This window comes from Patella vulgata, chromosome 8 (assembly GCF_932274485.2).
Source record: "Patella vulgata chromosome 8, xgPatVulg1.2, whole genome shotgun sequence".
NCBI lineage: Eukaryota > Metazoa > Mollusca > Gastropoda > Patellidae > Patella > Patella vulgata.
This window is the reverse complement of record NC_065886.2, coordinates 40,022,322-40,047,473: the sequence shown is the minus strand read 5'-3', so window position 1 is coordinate 40,047,473 and position 25,152 is coordinate 40,022,322. Positions and strand designations below refer to the sequence as shown.

Genomic DNA, 25,152 nt, shown 5'->3' with positions numbered 1-25,152 from the left:
ACACTGAGTTAACATTGTACAAATCAACATTGTGGTTTTGCTATTATGTTCACTCAGTATGGTACTACTTACTTTTTACTAATAGAACTGATCATCATCGGAGTTGTCTCCTCTTCTTCCGTTAATTCAAAGTCATCGTCGTCATTGCTGTCTGGAGCATCGATATTAGTGGCTGCCGATTCCCTCGCCTTCGCTTCCAACATACTGTAATATCCGAGAAAACTACTGGGCTGTTCATTCAAACGGTATGACACTGCTTTCCGGATGTCCGTTTTATCCGATAACAGGTCCTTCTCTGACAGATCTTCTTCCAAACAATTCTCAAAACTCTCATCCTCGCTATTTTCTCCCTCACTAAAAGGAGAGTTAAGTTTATGAAGAACAAGATTTCGACTCGGTGTACCGGGACTAGTGAGAGATGAGGGACTAGACGGAATACCCAGATCAGACAAATCTAAATTTGCATATTTCTTACGATCTTTTTTCTCTGTGGAATCACTTGTGTCGTTTAAGGAGCTTGTCTCAAGGTTGTTGTTATTATTAGAGTTTAAGCAGTCTTCAAATTGATAATTTGGGTTGGAAAAACTTAAATAGCTTGAATCACTATCTGAAACGATAAATCAGATCAACAAAATCATTAATTTTTTGAAAATACAATCATTAGACTACATGTATGTCAATTTGATTTTTTTCTTTGATTTTTTAAACAATCATTGCTAGTGATTTATTTCTTAAAAACTCTATACTTCAAATATAAGAAAAAAAGGTTTTCTCTCTGGCTCAAACTGGTGAGTCCTAGGCTAAGAAAGTTTTTACTTGAAAACCTGCACATACATGTACATGACATTTTTCTAGACTGGATTCCAGCTAGGCTCTTACTTCCAAATAAAACTGAAATGCAAGCCCAGGTTCCTGACAAAGGAATTCACGAATACCGTTACTTATACTGCAAAGATTTCCAACATCTGGGTTATTAGCTATCAATTCACGAGCATCTCTTGCTCTCTATTCGGGGAATTGAGGGTGATTTTGCAAGCTGGGCATCTTGAGTGACAACTGACATCACATGTTCAGACGCTATTTAAGATATGACAAACTGCTACAAGAGCAGTCTCTGTCACATCATCATATTATCATCTAATCACAGATCAATTTCATTTCTGAAATATCACTACTAAAGGTTTCCTGAAAGTTAGGTTGACTGATCACATAAATTTAGAAACCGGCGTCTATACAACTTTTTAAGTTGATCATGGGCAATAACACTGTAAGTAATAAACAAACACTGATCTGAATCTCTTTTTAACTATAAACATTGTGTATGATTTTCAGAAAATTCAGATAGTACCTTTGCCCACTAGAGTGTCAATTGTATTATTTGAAGTGATCAAGAGAAATAACTTGTAACATTTGGCATCCATAACAATTCACTCATGCAAGCAATTCATCATCCACAGTATCCCCAGTGGTCCCATTCCGTTCTACTATACCCCATTCATCCATGGGGGAGACACATATACAAATTATCTGCTCTTGATGATTGTGTTATTTTTATTGACAATACATTTAATAGCATAACAACTTGCCACTGCCTGTTTTGTGTGCATGTCACTTCTTTTATATTAAATTTCTTGCAAACTTTCTTGTAATCGAACGAACAAGTCGCCATATTTTTGTGAACATAAACAATGAGGCTAAGACTGGTTTGTAAGCTATTTTTTTTTATTGATTCGTAGAATCAAGCTATGATTGAGGGCAGATAATTTGAATACATGAATACCCCATGGATGAACCCAGATTGAGTGGAACGGAATGAGACCACTGGGTATACAAAGGATGACAATTCATGTATATCGGACATGTAGAAATCAGAATTCTACTTTTGTACTAAACTGCAAATCAAATTGTATTAACGGAATGGGGCTTAGTCATTTATACTTTGGTGATCTTGAGACTAACATGTGTTTTTTCATCTCAATGTTTGTATTGGGGGGGGGGGGGATTTGTTGTGCAATTCCAACTGCCAAGGGTTCTTTTATGTGTACACAGACCAGGTTTTCCATACCATTAAAACGAATACGCACACTTTCCTTGTCGATCCTGCAGGCGTCAAAATCTATTTTCATATGCCAAGGGAGGTGTGGCAGTCAAATGGTAAAGTCACCGGCTATTATGAATCATACAAAAAGACTACTATCAACATACAGCTAATAACTAATGGAAACTGTTATTAACACATGTCACATACAGCTTTTAATGTTTAATAATATAATAATAACTAATAGAGAATGTTATTATCATACACCTTTTAATGTTTAATGATAACTAATGAGACCATTATCAACATACTGTACAGCTTTTAATATTTAATAATAATTAATAGAGAATATCATCAAAATATTACTTTTAATGTTTAATAATAATAACTAATAAAGAGAAAACACACGATATTTATCAATTCTTGATAATGGTGTATTAATTGATACATTACACATAAATAAACAGGTGTCATATATATTGGATTTACCAGATAAGAGTTTCTATTGTTAATCAATCTCACGTTTTATAATATGTATACCTTTTAATAATAATTAATAAATGATCAATTGACAGAGATGTACGATCCCTCAATTTAACACTTCATGATAGAAATATTAGTACTACAAATTCTACTGTTATCTTAAAGGGGAGCCCTAGATTCTTTGTATGGCATTTCATATTAGTTGGTGCAATGACATAGTGGATGACCAAATAGGATTAATAATCCATTTCTATTAGTATTATTTTAATATTGAGGAGTTTAATGATATCTTTTAAAGGAGCTAAATCGCTAATATTTTGGACCTAGAAATTGGCACAAATGAGTCGCAACACATATAGTAATGTAATATGAATTTATATAAACTGTTTTACATTCAATCGTGTCCGTTTTACTGTGAATTGTCATCAGTTATGTTCGGCGAAATACGCCAGAAGTCTCAACAGCAAGTCAGTTTCTACCGTCTGGTTATTCCAGTCAACACCGATATTATTTATTGCGCATGCTCTCCAAATAGAATATGATATGACCGTTTGACATGACTTGTGGAATATGTCTGGCCTCATTCTTTGAGCACCTTGTTACAAATGGCGCTGAAACGCATTATAGTACACGAATCGTGTACCAGTGGTAAAATGTTTATTTTGTCTTAAATATTGGATATCAGAAGCCCATCTTTTCCAGTTAAGATCACAACACCAATGCTGATTTAAATTGCAACAAGCCAACAGTGAGGCTGATGTCCCCCGCCGAAATAGGAAAATAATTAGAGGACACATATAAATTTATCACAAATTATCTTTTACAAAGTATTGAACAATCAAACAGTATATCTTTACTTATAGTCTAACAATCAAAGTAGGAGAGTTATTGTTTTCCAAAGTCTCGACCAATCAAATTGCGTATCGCTCTGCTTACCCTGAGCAGAAAATGCTCATTATCAAACTTAGTCAAGGTATTACTGTAATGAAACTATACACCAAGTTTCATCAATCTCACTTAATTAGAACTAAAGTTATCGTGTCCCAAAGCATCAACCAATCAAATTGCTTATCTCTGCTTACCCTAAGCGGAAAATGCTCATCTTCGAACTCCATCAAGGCATTGACCTAATCAACACATACACCAAGTTTGAACATTCTAGCTCAATTAGGAAGAGAGTTATCGTGCCCCAAAGTATCAACCAATCAAATTGCTGCTTACCCTGAGCAGAAAATGCTCATTATCAAACTTAGTCAAGGTATTACTGTAATGAAACTATACACCAAGTTTCATCAATCTCACTTAATTAGAACTAAAGTTATCGTGTCCCAAAGCATCAACCAATCAAATTGCTTATCTCTGCTTACCCTAAGCGGAAAATGCTCATCTTCGAACTCCATCAAGGCATTGACCTAATCAACACATACACCAAGTTTGAACATTCTAGCTCAATTAGGAAGAGAGTTATCGTGCCCCAAAGTATCAACCAATCAAATTGCTTATCTCTGCTTAGCCTAAGCGGAAAATGCTCATCTTCGAACTCCATCAAGGCATTGACCTAATAAACACATACACCAAGTTTGAACATTCTAGCTCAATTAAAAGTTATCGTGTCCCAAAGCATCAACCAATCAAATTGCTTATCTCTGCTTACCCTAAGCGGAAAATGCTCATCTTCGAACTCCATCAAGGCATTGACCTAATCAACACATACACCAAGTTTGAACATTCTAGCCCAATTAGGAAGAGAGTTATCGTGTCCCAAAGCATCAACCAATCAAATTGCTTATCTCTGCTTACCCTAAGCGGAAAATGCTCATCTTCGAACTCCATCAAGGCATTGACCTAATAAACACATACACCAAGTTTGAACATTCTAGCTCAATTAGGAAGAGAGTTATTGTGTCCCAAAAAGTGTGACGGACAGACAGACGGACGGACAGACGGACAGACAGACGGACAGACAGACGGACGAACCCATTTTAATAGTCCCCTGCTTTCTTCGAAAGGCGGGGGACAAAAACAAATCGTGTTTTCAATGTCGAAGATTTTGGATGATACTGAGTTACGGACTTAGCTACTTTAAACTTAAGAATACAACAAAATTATATATGGGAGCACCATATATAATCTTTTCAGTGCATTTGGTCTAAATGTATTTCTAAAAATATTATTATAATTAATTATATCTTTTAAATCTTTTCAGTGCCTTGGGTCCTTTAAAGGTCCTAACTGCATGGACATATATATTTTCTTGTTACAATCAACTATTTCTGGCAGCCTTCATATGTGAATAGACTTCATACATACATGGCAATGGACTAATAGAAAGAGAAAATCCAATAAACTTTAGATTGACATTTTCAGACCCTCTATCTATTTCAATATTCTATATCTATTTTCATCGTGTAAAGTTATTTATGTTAATAAGACAAATTATCTCATCAGAAAAGTCGAAATGTAACGCAAACCATAACAGAGTTTCCATCCAGTTTCTAAATTCAGACAAGATTAAGAATAACATTGCAATATTTTCTTGGAATCTTCTCCAATTAAACTGGAATGGGTTAAAATAAATCGGCACGTACAGTCAACATGATGTGTGGCAGCTACACTGACTCATTGTCTTCTTATTGATTGGTCTACAGATTGTGTCATCATCCAATCAGATTCATTCATCCACATCAAACTCATTTCACGACTAAATGGCACGTTATCCTATCAGTGGAAAATAAACATAAATGAAATACTAACTTGGGTTAAGAAGTAAGCGAGGTAACGTGGCTTTTTTAGTCCAAATTTATTATCTTTCTCGCAAATGAAAGAAAACTGTTGACCGAGGTTGATTGAAGTTGGGTCGAGGAAAAGGCTAATAAATGCCAGAAACTTTCCTGCGAAAAGACAGAGGATGCATCTTAAAATCTTTGATGTGACAGTAAAGAAGGCATCAAGTTAACGAAGCCAAATAAATTCCTGAACATGTTTCACAAAACGATCGCAGAACTCTGATATGTTTAAATACGTTGTCAATCCTTGACTTGAATTCGAAATACGGTAAATTTAAATAAAATCAAAGACGACATCATCCTGTCAAACAAGACATAGAAAATGCTAAAACACATTTACGACTTCAGTGTTTTTTGTTGTCAGCCTTTCAGGAATAAAATAGATGACATTAACTTGACATTAGCTTCAAAAATATTTGATCAGATAAACTTGGTGAATAACGTTGTTTGCATACTTTCAATCTTGATTGGAGAGGGCGAAAAAGATCTTCGAAAACAAGAAAGGCAGTGTTTTGGGAGATAAATCTAATAAGCTGCAGCTTGTTTTAAGATTCCATAATATGTGTTTTTTGGTCTTTGCAGTCAGCCTTTCAGGAATAAATGGAAGACATTAACTTGACATCCACTTCAAAAATATATGGTACAGATAGACTTACATGCAGTGCAGGTGGGGCTATTTGACTTGTGCTGGGACCTTCTCTCCCCTACAAATGAAATGAAATGGGGTTTAACGTCCTACTTTTCTGCTCCTATACTGGGCTAATGAAGACGGGCATACGCCATACAATGTGCTATGAGGGAAATTTTTGCCCGGGCAGCGGCACTATCGCCAAGTTATATCGAATTCCAACTGCCAAGGGATCTTTTACGTGCATTCCAATGTTTACACGGGACCTCGGTTTTTCATCTCATCCGAAGGACAAGACAGCTGTCCTTGTCAGGCCCTCCGTCCTGCATTACTGACAAGGGGAAACCACGTTGGAAAATCGGGATGAACTTTCTCGGCCAATGTAGGGATCGAACACCTGACCTCCAGGCTAATGAGCCAGCGCCTTACCCACCTAGCCACCGTGGCTCCTACATGTAGTGAATAATGTTCCTGTCTATATTCAGTCTTGATGTGAGGGTGAAAAAATGATCTAAGTTTTGGTTTGTAGAACCGAATAAAACATAATTCTAACAAATTTGTAACAAGTTTCCCATTATGGCCCAATCAAAAAGTACTTTTATTTGATCATATGGTATATAAGGGGTCTCATTCCAGTCATATTTGTCAGTATTGTCTGACTGACTGGCAATGAAAATGATCAGCTGAAGAATTTAGGCTTTAATAGTAAGTGCACACATCAAACAACAACGTATCAATCAAGTGAAAGGATCCGTGGGCTAGCCGTAAGCATCCAATGTGAACAATAAAAAAAACATTTACAAATGTAAATATAAAATGTGGATAATTCTAATCAATGTCACATTCATTGAAAAAAATATATCACTAAGCTGAGGGAAACAAAATATGTAAAATTATCATCTTTACAGCTAATAACTCGACTCCACAAGCTAACTCCTTGCCTACATGTATATACAATCTAATTAAAATCTTATCTTATCCTTATTCAATATCGTCTTTACGGTTTATATTTTTTACACAACATATAGTCACAACAACTGCAGTTCAGACGGCTGACATTGGCTACATCAATGCACATGACTTTACTGAGTTTATACACAGATAAGTGGATGATTTCATGGCATGATTGAAACAGCGGCATTTGAATTGGGAAGTAGATCTATATTGGCTTTTACCTAAAAACCTTCTAGAAGATTGTTATATATTCATTGTTATTGATACCTTCAGCAAGTTTTTAGTTTGCTAATTGCAAATAATTATTCCCTACAGTACACTCAAGATGTTAATAAAACTTGTCAGATGTAAAGTAAAATTGATTCTGACATTGAGAAATAAGGAATATAAACTAATTGAAAACGAACATTGTATTGGAAACGTCTGCTCCTACTAATCAGATATCAATTCATACATTTATACTGTTTGTATCATTTTGTTCCAGCTTCTGAAAACAAGTTCATGGATTTTGGTTTGACTGTCACATCCGCTCCTATAGCGAGATGTAAAAGCCAATGTGATTAGTCAATTAGATTTGATCAGTGAACCAATTAGTGCTTACTACCAGGTGTCTAGTCATCAGTAATATAGTTAATCACATGATATGAGCCTAAACCAATACCAAATCAACATAAAATGTGATAATGACAAACAGAAACAATTTTCGGAATAAACTTTGGAGGAAAACATGTGAACTTGTAATAAAATGAAATCATGTCTTCAACAGACTTGTTTTCCCTGCAGGCTTCGAGAATAATAAAATAAATGAACGTTCGTTTACAACTTAATAACATAGGAACTCTGAGATCTCCAGAGAAATGGAGAAGATACAAATTGAAAATTTTCCCTCGTCTCCCGGCATAAACAATATGGCAGACGTTTCCCTGGCCCTTCTCACTATAATGACATTTACACTGCGGTGGTAAAATTTGTTGTCTGTGATCGTTGTCTTATTTTAGAATTTCAAATTTATTCTGGCATTAATTCCCAGAAGTCCATTTTTGAGATTTCCGATAAAGAACACTTTAACGATGCCAAGAGATTCAATAAAATCCATAAAATTTTGGTATTAAAGCTGCACGTGATGGGAAGGGAGACCAAGCTCTAACCTTCTGTCTTCAGGCTTTAACAAAACACCAGCTTCAAAGACATAAACAAAACACCATGTTGAGTGAGAGAACCCATGACATTAAACAGGCACCGTACACTGGTACAAACACAAGATCGAAATCATAACCCTTGATTGGATAAATATATTATCATCTAAAGTACATGCTATTTAAATAAACATCGCCCCAATTCAGCCATCGCCAAAATGGCTATATTGTTGAAATTGATACATTAAATATACATCCCCATCTATCTTGTTTCTTTGTGCTATTTGTTAAAGAAATTACACAATTCCTAAAAGTCTATTTATAATAAGAATCAAAGTCAAAGTTACTTGAAAACAAGGAATTATACACCATATTGCCCTAGTCTGATAAAGCTCAATGAAGATTTAAAAATCATAATGTTTTCTTATGGAAGAGGATTGAAGTCTACACAGAATTTAGACAATATAGAAGCATCTGCATGAACATTTGATGAAGTTATTAAAGCCCCAAAACTTAAATAAAACAATAACAACACATGAAAAAACACAAATTAGTGGCGGAAAAAATAAAAGGCAATATTGTGACAGTGTCTGAATTTGTGTCTTGACAATGTCTGCAATAGGTGGCATATTTTCAGGTTTGAATGTCAAGAAATATCCCACAACTCACCTGGTAGTGGATTATGTTGTATTATCCATCCGTCTTCCCACTTGTGTAAATTACGATACAGGGCCCCGAACATGAATAAATGAAAGTTAAATTTACGATTTCGTCGACGACATGGAGGATATATTGGTGTATAGACAAAGTTCTTGTTTCTCAATGATGGAAGTGGACGTGATTTATTGCTACACATCGTAAAATTTACAAAAATAATTTAATGACAGTTTCTGGATGATAGCTTTTTTGGAGGGAAATATGATATTTGGCATCTAGCGAACAAATTTTCTTTTATATCACGATTTGTACATGTCATAATACTTCAACATTCTAGTTACTGTGCAGACATCAAAATGTGACTTGAAACTTGACACTTCTCACTCAAGGAAAGCACAACCACAATCTGCTGTATTAGTCTGACATGCACAAAGTAAAGCTTTTCATCAAAGAACCACAACCACAATTTGATGTGCACAAATTTAACATCTATTTGAAGGAAATCACAATTTGACGCTCACAAGATTACATTTGTGTTAAAACCTGACATGCACAAATTAAATTGAATTCACTGAACGCACTTTCACAACCTGTGTGAAAAATAGGTATTGCTCTTCGGAAAAACACAACACAATATACCCTTTGAAACAAATTTAAACAGCAGTTACCATTAATTTATCAATTGCTACAGATATTAGGAACATTTATTTATTTGTGTAGTCTTTACTATATGTGTCCGCATACTATTTCAATTTATCGTTTCTGGGAATACATGTACTTTTCTATTTGTGTAGTCTTTGCTACATGTACATGCACCATTTCAAATTTATGTTGTCTCTGTGACTGTTTATCTAATTGTGTTGTCTATGCTTTATGTTTGTTCTATCTCTTTAATTCTGTGCAGTTCTCCCGAATATCTAGCCTATTCAAACTAAATTATACGGTTTATAACCTTTGAACTAACAAGGTTGAATTTTTTTCATTATAACACTGGATATCAAAAAGCTTATATAACTCACTGTAACTTGTGTTTTTTAGTCAATAATATTGACTATAATTTATCCACTCATTACCACTATAGCGATCACTAACGATTACAAGTCATGGATATCTGAACACCAAATCACACGGTCTACTGTTAAATACAACAGTAATCCTTTTTGCATGTTCTTGTGTGGACTTTACTCTCCTGTTAAATTTAATTCAACATCCCCAATATTTTCTTGCATGAATACAATGTTTTTTTCTCGGAACAAATCACAATAGATCTTAAAAAATCAAGTTTAACACCTCCTACGTAATACGTATACAATGTTTTTTACAATTTAGAACAAACCAGATCAAATTTTTAAACATCACAGTTAATATTTCCAATGTTTCTTCCGTGTAGACAATGTGAATGTGAAAAAATCACAGTTAATATACAATGTTTTTAAAGTTCAGTACAGATCCCAATAAATTTTAAAACATCAAATTTAACACTTCCAATGTTTTCAATTCCAATCTGATTGCTAGTCATAATTACTATCATAGATATTTTTACGGCCATCCATCGTTAATATATGCAAATATTCCAGCATAACAACTCAATAAATATTAATTTAAAATTGATGTCTTTAATTCACATAACTTTAACTTTATTAAACATCTTTTATCATGTTCAAAAGCAGACTTCTGTAATTTATTCAATTTTGCAAAATATTGAATGACTTTCAGTAACACGGTTCTTTTTGTAATTTACTCACATTTTTAAAATCTTGTACAACTTCAATATCAAGATTTTTTGCATTATTTCTATAATTCATTTTTCTTTTTTGAAGCCTTGTTTCCTCTTCATATATGAAAATCTTTGAAATCTATAATAATATTTTAAAATTAAAACATCGAAGAATCTTGAATTTTAAAAATTTACTAACTTAATTATTTGATCGATCCATTGCATTAAGTACCCTCAAGTTTTTTTTATAATTATTCTCTAGAAAAGAAGCAATAACTTTCAGATCTATTTAAAATCTCATTTGTCCAGATTAACGATTAAAATATAATTAAAGTTTTCTTGTTGTAAGAGTGATGAATGGTTCTATATGGCTGCATGTTGTAAAAATAGTTTTAAAAGCATGCTAGCTTGAAAGTGGCTGATTGGATTTTGATTTGAATCCAGATCTTTGGATGTCAATCAACTTGTAGATTTGCCTACTGCCTTAGACATCTATATAATGTTCACGGTATTTTCACTTTTTTTATATATATCCCCAGTGCTCTTTTTGTACTAAAAAAAAAAAAAACAATTTCTACACAAATCTGCTAAAATCTTCAGAACAAATTCTTTGAAAATTCTGTTTTAAATCGGACTCTTTTAGAAGAAGTTTTAAACAGATCTTGACATTTCCGTGTCCTTGTCAATTTACGTTCCCTTTCTAATTATTTTTTTTGCATTTTCGAACAATGACATTTACACAAAATCAATTTCTCATCAATCAAATCAGAACTATTCATTTCTTAGTAAGAAAATTTTGTACCACGCAAACAATAAAATATTGTCCAAATTTAATTTTAAAAAAATTTCATGTCACTAAAACAAAAACTAACAGACAGCAAAAATAGTTGTTGAGACGAGATTCGGATGCAGGATTTCTTGGAAAAATTTGTCGCAAACATTTATTCATAAAACTAATTTGTCAAAAACATCTGACGTAACTTGTTTCATTTTAATTCTTCATTTTCAATTTCATTGTCAGTTTTTATGAATTTGATCTAAGTAATCGTGTAAAATAATCCATCTTCAGATTACTGTTGATAACTTCACAAGGACTAAAAACGCATATAGTTTCTTTCAATTGACGTAACACTGAGCAAAAACAATGAAAAAACCATCCTATCTTTGATAATTTTGGGATATATCCATTATTCTGCAATAACTCGCAAAAGAAAAGTAAATTATCTTTCTGTATTTCTTTTCATGACATATACCCACTTTTATCAAGAACAACTGGTATAAATTTCACGATTCCTTAACACATTCATTGAGATACTTTTCTTAATTCCACTGAACCAAAACATGAAAAACAGTTAATTTCTGTCCATTTCCGACAAACAAAATTATTATTCATGGTAACAATTCGTTGATTATTGTAAATCAAATGAGTAGGAGTGATAAAGTTATATTAAATATGATTTATTGTCGGATGAGACACCAGTTTCACCAAATAATCCTGACAAATCCATCGGCGTTCATAACATTCAAACTAAATCCATAGGGAGTGCTTATACACCTTCATCTGATGTCCAAGTGTAATAAAATTATTGTTCCCTTAATGCCGAAACACTGTCACGATCGAAGCCGGTCCTCTTGGCGGCATGCTTGTCACTTGTTGCTGTGCGTGGTGGAATGTTGTGTCTTAAGTAGTGTTTTCTGGCTGCGGATTATGACTGGTCAAAGTAATGCTTGCCAACAAGATGTGTTTAAGCCAGGAGGTCTGTAAGTTAGAACCTCTATCAGTTTTCCTTTATTGATTTCTGCGAGTAATGAGTGAATTTTCCCCAAACACGAAACATTGTGTATTCATGTCTTTATTCATTTAGTTGTAAATCTAACTGCCTCATACATACATATATCGTATTTCTAGTTATCGTATTATTGTTACAAAAATAACTGTTAATATTATTGATAAATGACAAATTGTCTACAATATATTCAGCACATTGTTTTATGAATGGGTAATCATATGGCTATAATGTTAAAGTTACTATTTACATTACATGCCCCCCTCGCACCAACACTCACCCTGCCACCACATTTCATGATGCCTAGACATGAAAACTTGTAGTCCTCAATGGAAAAGTGAAAACAATTAAAAATCGAGCAAATTCAAAAATGTCGAAGTCATAATTCTGCAGCGTGTTGACCACATGAATTCACCTCAATTTGAAATTTCGTTCAATCAGAATTGGGGGGGGGGGGGAGGAGGAGGAGGAGGAGATGGGTTAGAGGTACTTGGTTCCTCCCCTCAAAACACTGTTCAAGTGTTCCAAGTGGCTATTTATTTATAAAGACATTGACTGGAAATTAAATTGGTTAATAATAACTGTGTTTAACTTGTACATGTATGTAAACATAGACAGGGGCTTGTCAGGCCCTATAATATACACCTACACTACAAGCAACAAATATCCACCACGATCACTGTCTCAACTGTTTGAAATTTAAGATAAAAAAATGTTGACATTCGATAGTCTTCTTCCAAATACCCCAATGAACAATCTCACCAAATTTTTAAAATAAGTCTGTCCTATATCACGTCCACAATCTTAAAATGTCAAATTCTCCCTGGCAAATAGTACACAATTAACTATCAGAAAATTATGAAATTCGACAGGGTCCTAATTAGCTAGACCCATAAGAACCATCCAACTAAGTTTTTAAAAATTTTGTCAAGACTTATATTCTGAATGGAGAGATTTAGTTTCGAAAAGTTAAAAAATTTGATAGTGTAAAACCTGCAAATTTGAAAATATTCCGTCAAAAACTCTGACCTGCAGAGTGTCAACACAAAATTGGAAATGGACAACCATATGGGGTATAAAATCATATGTTTATAAAATATTAATAAGGACACCAAAATCTAAATATTTAACTTTAAGCATGTTATATTTAAGCATTGGTCGAGGTAAAAAATTAATTAAATTAAAAAATGGACTAATAACAGTAGTTATACAGCAATATAAAAACTATTTTATGCAAATTATTTGGCAATAATTTCTTTCAGAATATCAAATGTAACACTAATGTCGATATAGTACTGTATTTGACCAAATAAGCACACATTGATCCATACATGTGCCGACCAATTCTTCTGTCACTTGAAACAATTCTACCTATTGGGACACAATAAAAGTAACGCAATGGTTGCTAATCATGACAATCATACAGCCATTTTTTCTCCCAAACCCTCATCCAGCCACACTGTCGCCTTGATCCTCAAATATGAAATGTATGAGATCCCAGATAGGAGAGAAAAAAAATGAGGCCCTGTCTACACTACTGGCAGAATGTTTAAGATTAAGATCCCCTGTAGTTAGAAATCAAAATAAGAGTAGGCTGCAGCACTGCTGTCTGGGCAGAATTACCCCCATAGTACACTGCATGGTGTATACCAATTAGTCTCATAGGTGCAGAAAACACCATTTCATTTCTGTTGCAAGTGGGAATAACCAACTAAGATTTTTGGGAGCACACTGCCGTTTATTTGGTTGAATATGGTATTAAATAACACATAAAAACAATAAGTAACACTATATCAATGAATAAAACACAATTACATGCTTGTAGGATTTCATTTTTTTGAATAAATGGAGTTTGTTAATCAATAATTTGAAAACCAGAAGAATGACAAACTATTTTTTTTTTTTTAAATCACAATTCATTAACAGGCCTACAATTTTTTTTTTAATGTTGTAAAATATTTTGCCATTCATTTTTATATTATATTTCGGATACTCTGTGCTGTATAAATATACTGTTTGTTTTATGTTTTGTTTAGATTGTGCTGTATCCATGTACTGTTGGCTCAGTGTATTGTTGGGCAATGCCTTTTACAGTAAAAATAAAAGGAGGAATAAATCTTTGTAGTTACTGCAATAATTGGTCAATTTTGAGACTTAAAGAAAGGAATGGAATAGAATTTAACATCTATAATCAACACAATACTTTGGTCATTTTGAGACTAACACCTCTTTATTTTTATTTCACCTATGGCCACATAAGCAAAGTTTGCCAGGGGTAGAGGTGGCTGAAGAAGAATTTTGCACTTACTCTTTATTGAATTATTCTCGACCTATTCTGGGTCTGGAATTTGAACGTAGAAGTAGAACATAACATGTTGAGAATCTAGAGCTCTATGTGCTCAACTACTGCGGCCCCGGAAACTCGAAGAGTTTTGCCAATCCATGAGAAGTTTAAAGCTAAAATAAAGTCTCGACCGTATTTATATAAAACTGACCTCCATCACCTCATCATGTGATCAGACGACTCAAGGACAATACAGACTAACGATTTTTACGTGATCGGCGATAATCACGTTAGATGCTCCATTTAATCATATTAGGCTGATCAGACAGATTTCATTGGTCAATTAAACTTGGCTTTTTATTCGACAAACACGCTTGACATTGACATAAAATTGACTTCTTTAATCTTGGTATAATTATAGGTCTCTCGCCATTATATTTATTGTATCTTTCACTCGTGTCTGGTACGCATCTCAAACTAAAACCTCATACAAATTTACATAAACATGTTTCTTATCTTTAAACCTCCATTTGTCACATGTTTAGAAATATCTTTTGGTATAAAAGGCGAAACATAATTTCTAGTTTGTGTAAAAACTAATTAAATGAGTCTTGATATCTTGCGAACGCAAAAATTTGAACATTTTATGACAAACAAAAAGTCCACTTTTATTTCTATGACACCGTGTGAAATGCTTTGGTGGAGAATTTTGCCTGTACAGTGGCATTTTCCATCAGATTGACTAGGCAAATTTATCTTGTCAGCTCCACAAATGAAGACCGTGCTTCAAAAACAATAGATTCATTTTGGCCTATGGCATTGGAAATGAGGACATTCTAGCTGAGGGTTCAGTGCCCTGACTGCTGAAATATTATCATAACTGGTCTGATTCTAATAATTCACGTGAGGGAATTAGATATAGATAGGGTTTTACATTTTCAAAGAACAATTTACAGGCCAGAATTCTCAGAGTAATCTCCAGACTAGACAGCTAATAAAAAAAAGGTGAATAATCATGCATAATTTTATCTACCAAATCATATAAATTCATAAATGTCTGTACAACAGATTAAAAGTCTCTAATATCAGAAAATGCCTGGAATCATCTAACACCATTTCCCGAAAACTATTAAGAAGTAAGAACTGTATCATGAGGTCCAGCTATATATCGGTTTTCAGTGCTTGCTTCTGTTGAATTGTAACTTGATATGCATTTCTTTCAAACTTTCCACCTGAAAGCTTTTTTCTTTTTTAGCATGCAAAGATGATTATGGAAATGTGAAATGCACAGAATGGTATTATCATGTTACAAAGACAAGGGGAGATAATCACATTAACAGGTGCTTGTAAAATGGTTATAAATAACATCAAACAATATCATTTACTCGATTAATATTATACAACTTGTAACACTGATAACATTTGAATTAATCATTATAATAACATTGATGTCGCTTTAAGATCTGTCTTATCTTGTGTTTCAATGGTCAAAGAACAACCAATAGGATTACATGTAAGACTTACCGACTCACAATACATGTAGCCCACCATTTTAGGAATATGGTTTCAGTTTCAGGTGTCTGTTTTTCATCGCAATAATTTATGCACACTGTAATTGGTAAATAACTTTATTTCTATATATCCACTTTTCATATTTAACCAAAATTCAATAATTACATGTACAAAGATATCAATTCCATAAGTTGCCATCATTAGCCTGCAATACTTTGTGGATTTGAATACGTTTTGTGATGGATTATTTAAGGTAAAAATAGATTATCACACCAACGATAGTAATGACGATCGAGGCTAGCCTAAAACTGAATCACTAATATCTTGGTTCAGAGTGCAGCAATTTGAGTGAAATTTTCAGCATATTCTCTTTTCATTGTCTATTTTTTAACTATTATAGCAAGAACTGTCAGCTCTTTATCTAATCTTACCTAATGCCCAATTAAACAGAAATGCATTTCAATAGAATGTTGTATTGTGCTTCTTATTATGTGCTAAAACTAAAGTATCAACATTTTCTATGTGAAGTGGAAGCCCTGCAATGGCATACATGGGATCTTGATTTTTGTCCCATTCTTTTCCTTTCCATAACCCCGCCCCGACTGCACTAAGGACAAAGGGAAGCCTGGCAAGAAAATCTTGAGGAAATTTATTGACAAACATCGGAATCGAACCAAGGAGTACCTCCTTTTATTCCCATTATTTTCTGTAGTTTAATGATGGACGCAGGTCAATATTCACATTACTCTCTATAGGGTAGTTAAACGTATATCTACTGAGTGACCTTTAATTTAGTTTGTCTGTACACAGCCTACTAAACCCCTATTTATTTACATCCCCCTATATTAACTAACAAAATCACACCATTATACATTCTAATGTCGCCAATCTTTAATTTATTTATTCACCCGTCTTCCTAAGCTTTGTTTTTATTTTCCTATTAATTTTTATTTCTAGCTCGTACAATAAAACCATGGTCAAGACCACCGTATTGACGTGACTGAACTGGCTGATTGACTTCAATGATTGCATATTAAAGGTTTTTGCCATGAAAACTCAAATAACGAAAGATGGTCTCGTGGCAAAGAGAGAGCTCTAACGATGACGTTTAAATTAACGATGTTATAAAAAGGAAGGGGAGCTGGGATAGTATTCATTATAAAGTCATTACTTGAAACGATTGAACGCCTTTACTCTTAATAACCTGACTCTAGGGAACAGACTCCGTAAAACCAGAGGACAATAATATTAGTTCCGAGATCCGATTTTGTAGATAACTGCGTACAAAACAATCCACTCATCTATGGTCGGCGATATTATTAAACCTTTCTGCAATGTTATTAAACTTTTCTCATATCGTCGGGGCAGACGGATATCTGTTTGATGTTTGTAAAGCCGGTGTGCTTATTATTATTGATTTAGTTTGCATTGTATTTTATTTCTTTTTTATCTCATTTAATTTTTGTGGTTTTTGATTTAGAAAAGAAATATTTATGTCAAAAAATACTCTAATGGATTTTTGTAATAAATGAAATGCTGCTACATGTACATATAATGGATTGAATAGCCACTTTTAACATGCCTTTGAACACTGAATAAAAAAGAAACGAAAAGGGTGAATATAATTAAAGTAGCAATTGCCCTTTGCTGGTTTGTATTTGTAAAGAAATAAGTTTCAATTTGATTGTATAAAATCAACCTAGCTGAGAAATTCACACTTCAACTTTCAATTTATACACATATAAAATATTTTAACATATGTAGGTCAGTGCTTTGATATTCGATAAAATGGTGAAGTATTTTGTATATGAAATGAATGGGATTTAACATCCTATTGTTCTGCTCCGACCGGTCTAATGAAGACAGGCATATGCCATGTCTACAATGAGGGAAATTTTACCTGGACAGCGGGACCTCGGTCAGGGGGACCTCAGTTTTCTGTCCCCTCCAAACGACTATATTTTGAATAAGAAAATAAATCTAACTTGTCTTCTTTAAGCACAAGATGGGAAAAAAAGATTTTTTTTTAATGAGAATTTACAAAATATGAGATACTGGGAGATTTCACCCATTTCATTTGCTTACATGCCCCCCCCCCCCCCCAAAGAAAAGTAGGAATTAAAGGATATCTCATACAAGTAAGTCTCAAGACCTCATTCTATTTCTATCCATTTAATTTACGTTTCAACATGAGTTAATATTGATTAACATCTTAAAGTGAAAGACTGGATGACTGTAGACAAAACTGCTGGCCAATCGCAGCATTCAGCACATCATGTACTTTGGACTTATTACTTTGTCTAATGAAGTTTCGAGGTAAATCACAATTGTTGAGAATATCCAGACCTGGGATACGAGTAGCAAGTACCATCATCGGAGAAAATAAATCAGATATTACAATTAAACGTAGACAGCAGTGTAAATAAATCTCTTTAACTAAAAGACTTCATTAAAATGAATCGATGAAAAGTCTTATTAACAAAGACAGAACTCTTTCTTTTGGGTTTCAACAAGTCATCAAACTTGAGCCACGAGTACACAGCAATTAAACTAGATTTAGCAATGAAAGAGACAGATGGGAAGGGAGAATGTCAACTCAACACAAACTAGGTCATTTTAGGACAAACATGGTAGATTTTTACTTCAATAATTTGCCTGCTGCCTATTGGGGTCTTTATCAGTAGAGGAAGCCAAAGGTTAGACAGTTAATCATGACTCACACTAGTGTTATACATCGTTTGGAAAATATTTCCTTATTGTTTTTCATTTTGAATGAAGTCTGTATCACTACAGGCCCAGAACTGCATAGCGCAGTGCCGCTTACGGCTAGCCCCCAAATCCATTGACTTGTTCTGATGTGTACTTTGTTGTTTGTGATGTCTGTATATTATTGTGTCTTGTCCATAGATTTGTCTTGTATATTTGTTAGTATGTGGTGCAGTCCCCCTGCACTTGCTATTAACAATTTTGACTCCATTTTTAAATTAAAGTAATGATGAACGATTTGCATTTTTTCAAAGCGAATCAAAGAACAGTTTGCAGATATTAAATATAATAGACCGAAACCAGTTCAAATAACTTTTTATTTCGCAGGACATGCGTGTGAAATGTTACGATACAAACAATTGGGCGTTTCACGACTGATCCCCACCTTCTTTATTTATATTTTTTTTAATCACTGACCTTTCTACACTAATTACTTGAAATTCCATTAGTAATTTCTCTCTTGTGAACATTAATTGCAGGACCTCGATTTATCAACTTTTGTCAACATATTTGGGACATCGCCATTAATAGGCTTATGGGAATTCCCTTGGCATCACAATGGCGACTGTCGCTCACTAATTCTCAATGCGAGGAATGGTGTTTTAGCTTCATAATACACTGAAAACCCTACTGGTATTACTTCAGATATTTTTCGCAAACAAGCAGAAGAAATGTGTGACAGGTCGTCATATTTTATTCCTTATCCCACGATTAGAAACGGGAAAATGACAGAGTTGATCAGTTCCTCGGATTAGAGGCAATGCCAGTCTTCCGCCCCATTATATGCGATATATGGAAAATCAAAAACTTTGTGAAGATAACTAGGTATTTTTATCATGTCCTGATCCTAAATCCTGACATCACACTTGCAAAATATAAGTTGAAACCTCAATCCGATTGCAGACTAAGAGTTCCAAATTATGCTAAATATTTAAATCCCACAGCATTTTCTAATACTAGAAAAACTTAGTTAATATACATTTCAGTAACCCAATTTGGTTATCCAAATAGTTTATGTATTTTTTTCAAACAACATAGTCAAAAGAGTTGGGGAGTTTTAGAGTTTATGCAAATAAGCAATTTTATAACGGCAATTCTTTAGCCATCTCACCAATAACGGTAGCAGTTGCTCCGGTGATACAGAACTCTAACTTTAAGACTCATTTTGTGCTCCGGTCCCAACAACTATACAAAGGGAACAGCCGCACAATCTCACTTAAAGTAGCCAAGTCTCTAACTCAATATCATCAAAAGTCTTCGACATTGAAAACACAAATTATTTGTCAATTTAAATCAACATTGATGTTGTGATCTTACCGGGAAAAGATGGGCTTCTCGTATCCAATATTTAAGACAAAATAAACATTTTACCATTGGTATAGCATTTCAGTGTCATTTTTAACAAGGGACAAGAAAGAACGAGACTAGAGATTCCACAAGTCATGTCAAACACTGACGCAATATTCTTATCTGGAGAGCATGCGCAATAGACTGGAATAACCAGATGCTAGAGATTGCTATTTGACAGAGACTTCTGGCATATTTCACCGAACATAACTGATTTGAAATTAGAGTAAAAACGGAAACAATAGAATGTAAATCAGTTTATATACATTCAGATAACATTATTGTATGTGTTGCGACTCATTTATGTCAATTTCTAGGTCCCAAATATTAGCGATTTAGCTCCTTTAAACATACATTATGTAAGAGCTAAATCTGTCTATTGCAGTCTTTCTTTAGGCCTTAAATGTTATATAAACTATTAATTAGACATTTATTACAAAAACAAGAACATAATCAACTCTCGATGGCATCGGCTACTCAAGATTTTAACTAATTTAGAACAGTAATATTTTCATTTTACATTGTCTATTTTTGAGCTATTATAGCAAGAACGGTCAGCTCTTTTTCTAAATCTTACATAATGTATTTTTAAGCCTGATGAGTTCGAACTGAACGAAACTAGTCGCTTCATAAAAGAATTCTGGGATGGTTATAATTTTATAGTTTGCTTGGGATTCTATAGCTCTAAAATAAGACATTGTTACTTTAAATTTGAATGTTTTCATAAAAAACTAGACTGCTAATCAAATTAATGTTAATCTCTTTCTACCATTTCCCTTTACTTTTAGTTTAATCTATGACCACATCCACTTGTAAATTCTAACACTAAAAGCCCTTCACTTACAAAACGAAATGCAAATCAACACACACAGGTTTCCCTATAGATCAATACTTTCCTATTTGCCCTAATTTTGTTGTCGTCTTTTAAAAGTGTCGCCAATTACAACCACCTAATGACATATGAACGAGAAATTTGACACAATCGTTTCAGTATGTCAATAATATTTAGGTTTCACATGGACAGAATAAAGCCAGATAGTTAGAGTTAGTTCTATTACTAGAAACAAACTTAGCGTAATCAATAATTCTACAGCAATCTCTGTCTACAATATAATACCATGGATATCTAAAGAGTCTGTATCAGGTTCGCAGTCGATTCTATACCCTACTTGTACATGCGGTATTGGTAAAAATATACTTTCAGGCCCGGAAATATCGGTTTTGGGTGTACATAACAAAATGTCAGACACTACTGAACTACTGTACAAAACATTTTGAACTTTTTTATAGACATGTAACAGTACTAAATATCTGTATAAGAGAGAGAGAGAGAGAGAGAGAGAGAGTCTAACTAGGTCATTTTGGGACTAACATATGGTTTAATGTTTCTTTAACAATTCGCTTGCACATTGGGGACTTTGGCAGTGGAAGGAAACTTCGGGACCCGGAAAAAACTCATGGGGTTTGACACTTTGTCATGTTCAAGAGGGGAATCGAAACCATGCCACTTAACTCAATGACAAGCCTTGTGATTTCATGTGCATGATTCAAACTCAAACCACAAGACCATCCAGCCCACCAAATATCTATAAAAGGACAAATCATTGTGGTACAAATTACTTCGGTGGAAGCAGACGTTAAATAAAGCTATTTCACACATGGTACAAATCGACAGGCACCAAAAGGATTGTGACAAATCCTGAACTTGGGTTTCACTATAATGTTGATCCTGGGTCCAAGACCAACACTTTATCACGATTTGACCCTCATATCAATATTTTCAGTGGCTCCTATCCTTGTTCCATTCGCAGACCCCTTGAGACAATTTCCAAATCTTAAAGATCACCACATCTGCATTTGCTGCACGTTTTCCCATTCAATCAGTAGTGATAACAGGCATGTGCTGATGATGGAAGAAAAATGCTAAAAATAGCATTTTCCTAGTCAGAGGTTAGCCATAAAAATACTAAACTTCCACTCATGAATCAACCACTGACAGTCGGGGTCAGAAGGAACTTGAAACTACATGGTTACAAGTTACATGTACATGTATTTATAGACATTCTGATCCAAAAATAGTACATCATCCCATAACAAGATGATTCTTATTCCTATCAATAACCCCAACGGACATCTTTGACTTTGTGGACCCCAAAATGCTTTTCATGGAGTGTGGAAGCCTTATATACATGGTTAGGAAACATGATGACTGACGCTACTAGACTTATCGAAGGGCACCAAGGAGTGTGTTGTGTTTACAAAAATCGTTTAATAACCATCTATTTGGTGTTGATTGCCATATAAATTATTCGACTGCTACAAACAAATGGTTTGGAAAATTTAACCTAACTGACACTCGTGGAACATTGTAACATTCTGTGCACTGAAAACTATATTCAAAAATTAGTATTCTATTTAGTATTGCAGTCTGAATCCATTTCAAATCTTTCATACACACATAAACTAAATAAATATTTTCAATTTAATCAAATAGAAGTAGAATTAATACTTATCAAACTTCGTGATTTATACTTAGTGTTCTAATACATTTTAAATCTTTCATACACACAAAGACCAGATTCGTGTCTGGTCTCAAAGTGGCGCTACATTTACTTCATTCTGAGCGTTGTTACAATAATAAACTTTAGTCTTGATTATCCAATTTTGAGTTAAATTATTAAAATCACAACCACCTGATGCTGATGTCTAGACAATTGATTATGGGCTTGTCATGAGAATAGATGTCTAATTAATAATTCATAAAATATTTGAGATCAAAGTAAAAAATCTGAAATAGACAGATTTAGCTCTTAAATGATGCAATGAAATGAAATGAAATGGGGTTTAACGTCCAACTGTTTTTCTCCGAACTGGGCTAATGAAGAAGGGCCTACGCCATACAGTGTGCTATGAGGGAAATTTTGCCCGGACAGTGGCATTACGGCCTACTCTTATATCGAATTCCAACTGTCAAGGGATCTTTTATGTGCATGCCAATGTGTACATGGGACCTTGTTTTTTCATCCCATCCAAATCACTAGAAAGCTGTCCTTGTCAGGCCCTCAGTCCTGCATCACTGACAAGGGGGAACCGCGCTGGATGAACCTTCTCGGTCAATGCAGGGATCGAACACCTGACCTCCAGGCTAGTGAACCAGCGTCTTACCCACTTAGCCACTGTGACCCCTTAAATGATTCATCTTTGAAGGGGAAATAAGTGAAATAAGAAAATGAAAGTAATGATGTTTATTTTGATTGGTTGATAATGTGGAGAAACTATCCCAGCTTCACTGTACACAGACCATCTTGAAACTAATATTGTCATTTAATATGTAAAATGAAGGTGAGCAGTGTGCAGGTGAAATGGAAATTAGGCAACTTACTGTCATTATTTGTGGATTCTGTTGTCTCAGATGTTGTCGTCGTCATTGTCGTTTTGTTATCCTCCATGATGCTTCCAGTTTCTATGGCAACATCACTCATGGTTGAAGACCAAATGACATCATCCACATTAAACAAACTGCATTTAAAGAAAAAAATATTTTATGATTTTTAAGAAAATAATACTGAATGTTTGCTCCAAAATATCCAACCTCTTTGAAATAGATTTATTTGGTGACATATATTGGTCAGGAAAAGTCAGACTTTTGGGGGGGGGGGGGAATTCTTCAATTTCAATGGTTAAAAACTACTTATTTTTTCACCAATAGACCGTATGTGATGACCAACAATTTAACAAACTATACAAATAAAATTACAGGCACATACATTGTTATTACAGACCAAATTTTCCACTTTTAAAATTGCTATCCTAAACTTATTGGATTTTGGCTTAAACATTGGTTGACACCCTACAAAACAGATCCACACATAAAATTCATTAAACTCAAGAATTTCATTTCTAACCCAAATCAAAGATTCATTCCCCAGTATAATCCAATTCATCACAAAAGCAATTCATAGAATGTTTATCATCCCAGAATCTTCTAGACTATTTTGGGGTTTATTTGTTTTAAATCATTCCCAAATATTTTCTGATACAGATTGGAATTACATGTACCTAAATTGTAGTTACTGAATAGTTAATTATTGGGAATCCCTAAAACTTTTTGATATCTTGTGCTTCCTTTTTGTTTTAGAATCTGTCGAAAGATCAAAATTGCTACCCAAATGTGATTATTAATGCAATACAAGTACATGTAGATGCAGGGCTCACACATGCTTTCAATTTTTTAAAGATTTTTTTCCGACAATTCTCAAACAGAATCATCAGTATCACAAAACATTATCGCCAAAATCAAATTTTAATTGCCACTTTCATATTTCTATCGCAAATTGGCGACCGACAACGTGAGCCCTGTGTACATGTATAATAAGTTTGTTATGAATGATAGAATGTTACTCTGACTTTAACAGGGATTAATCAAGCGAGGGGATTATCGAATACAATGGTGTTAAAAGTATAGTCTGTTTTTTTAAACTACTAGGTTTAAACTAATTAACAACTTTATTCACAATAAATTTCATAAAAGTAACAACAAATACATGTATCAAACATAAATCATAACCCTACTAAATGTGATATGGCGTCAGTATATTCAATTGCACTTTTTACTCCATTTAACAGTTTGATTTTTAGATCATTAATAGATTCTTCTACTCTTTTATATTTTCGTCTTTTAGGGGGCAATCGTCCCCCGTTATCCAATTGAACTATTGTATTTTCAGTAAAAGTCTGCTGGTGCTATTGGGTTTTGTATATTTTACTCTGTACTTATACCCCAAATTAACTAAATTTTGACCTCCTTGAGAATTAGGAATAAACCCTATGCGAACTTGAGCCATTTTAAAAGATATAATGTAATTGGGGGTGACAACTATCCTTATATAATGATAGTGAGTTTCTAATCATATATTTGATTGATTTATGAGTACTGTCTGAATGAAAGGTAGGTGAATAATATTTAAGATACTCGTTAACCAATGACACGTGAACTTAACTTATATATTTTAATCATTAAAATAATTAAATTTTAACTAGGTGAACAGTTCTAATAA

The 25,152-nt window shown here is 33.8% G+C and overlaps 1 protein-coding gene across 3 annotated transcripts in view; it reads right to left on the bottom strand.

Annotated features, from left to right (window-relative positions):
• Window positions 1–25,152, bottom strand: part of LOC126830026 (protein Fe65 homolog) — a 54,673-nt gene that overhangs the window by 28,375 nt on the left and 1,146 nt on the right. For all 3 annotated transcript variants that reach the window (XM_050560240.2, XM_050560239.2, XM_050560241.2), the window contains exons 2-3: window positions 23,478–23,614; window positions 73–607 (exon numbers count right to left, since the gene is read on the bottom strand). In XM_050560240.2, coding sequence (XP_050416197.1) covers window positions 73–607; window positions 23,478–23,577 — 635 coding nt within the window. In that variant the 5' untranslated portion in view covers window positions 23,578–23,614. The remainder of the gene's footprint in view (window positions 1–72; window positions 608–23,477; window positions 23,615–25,152) is intronic.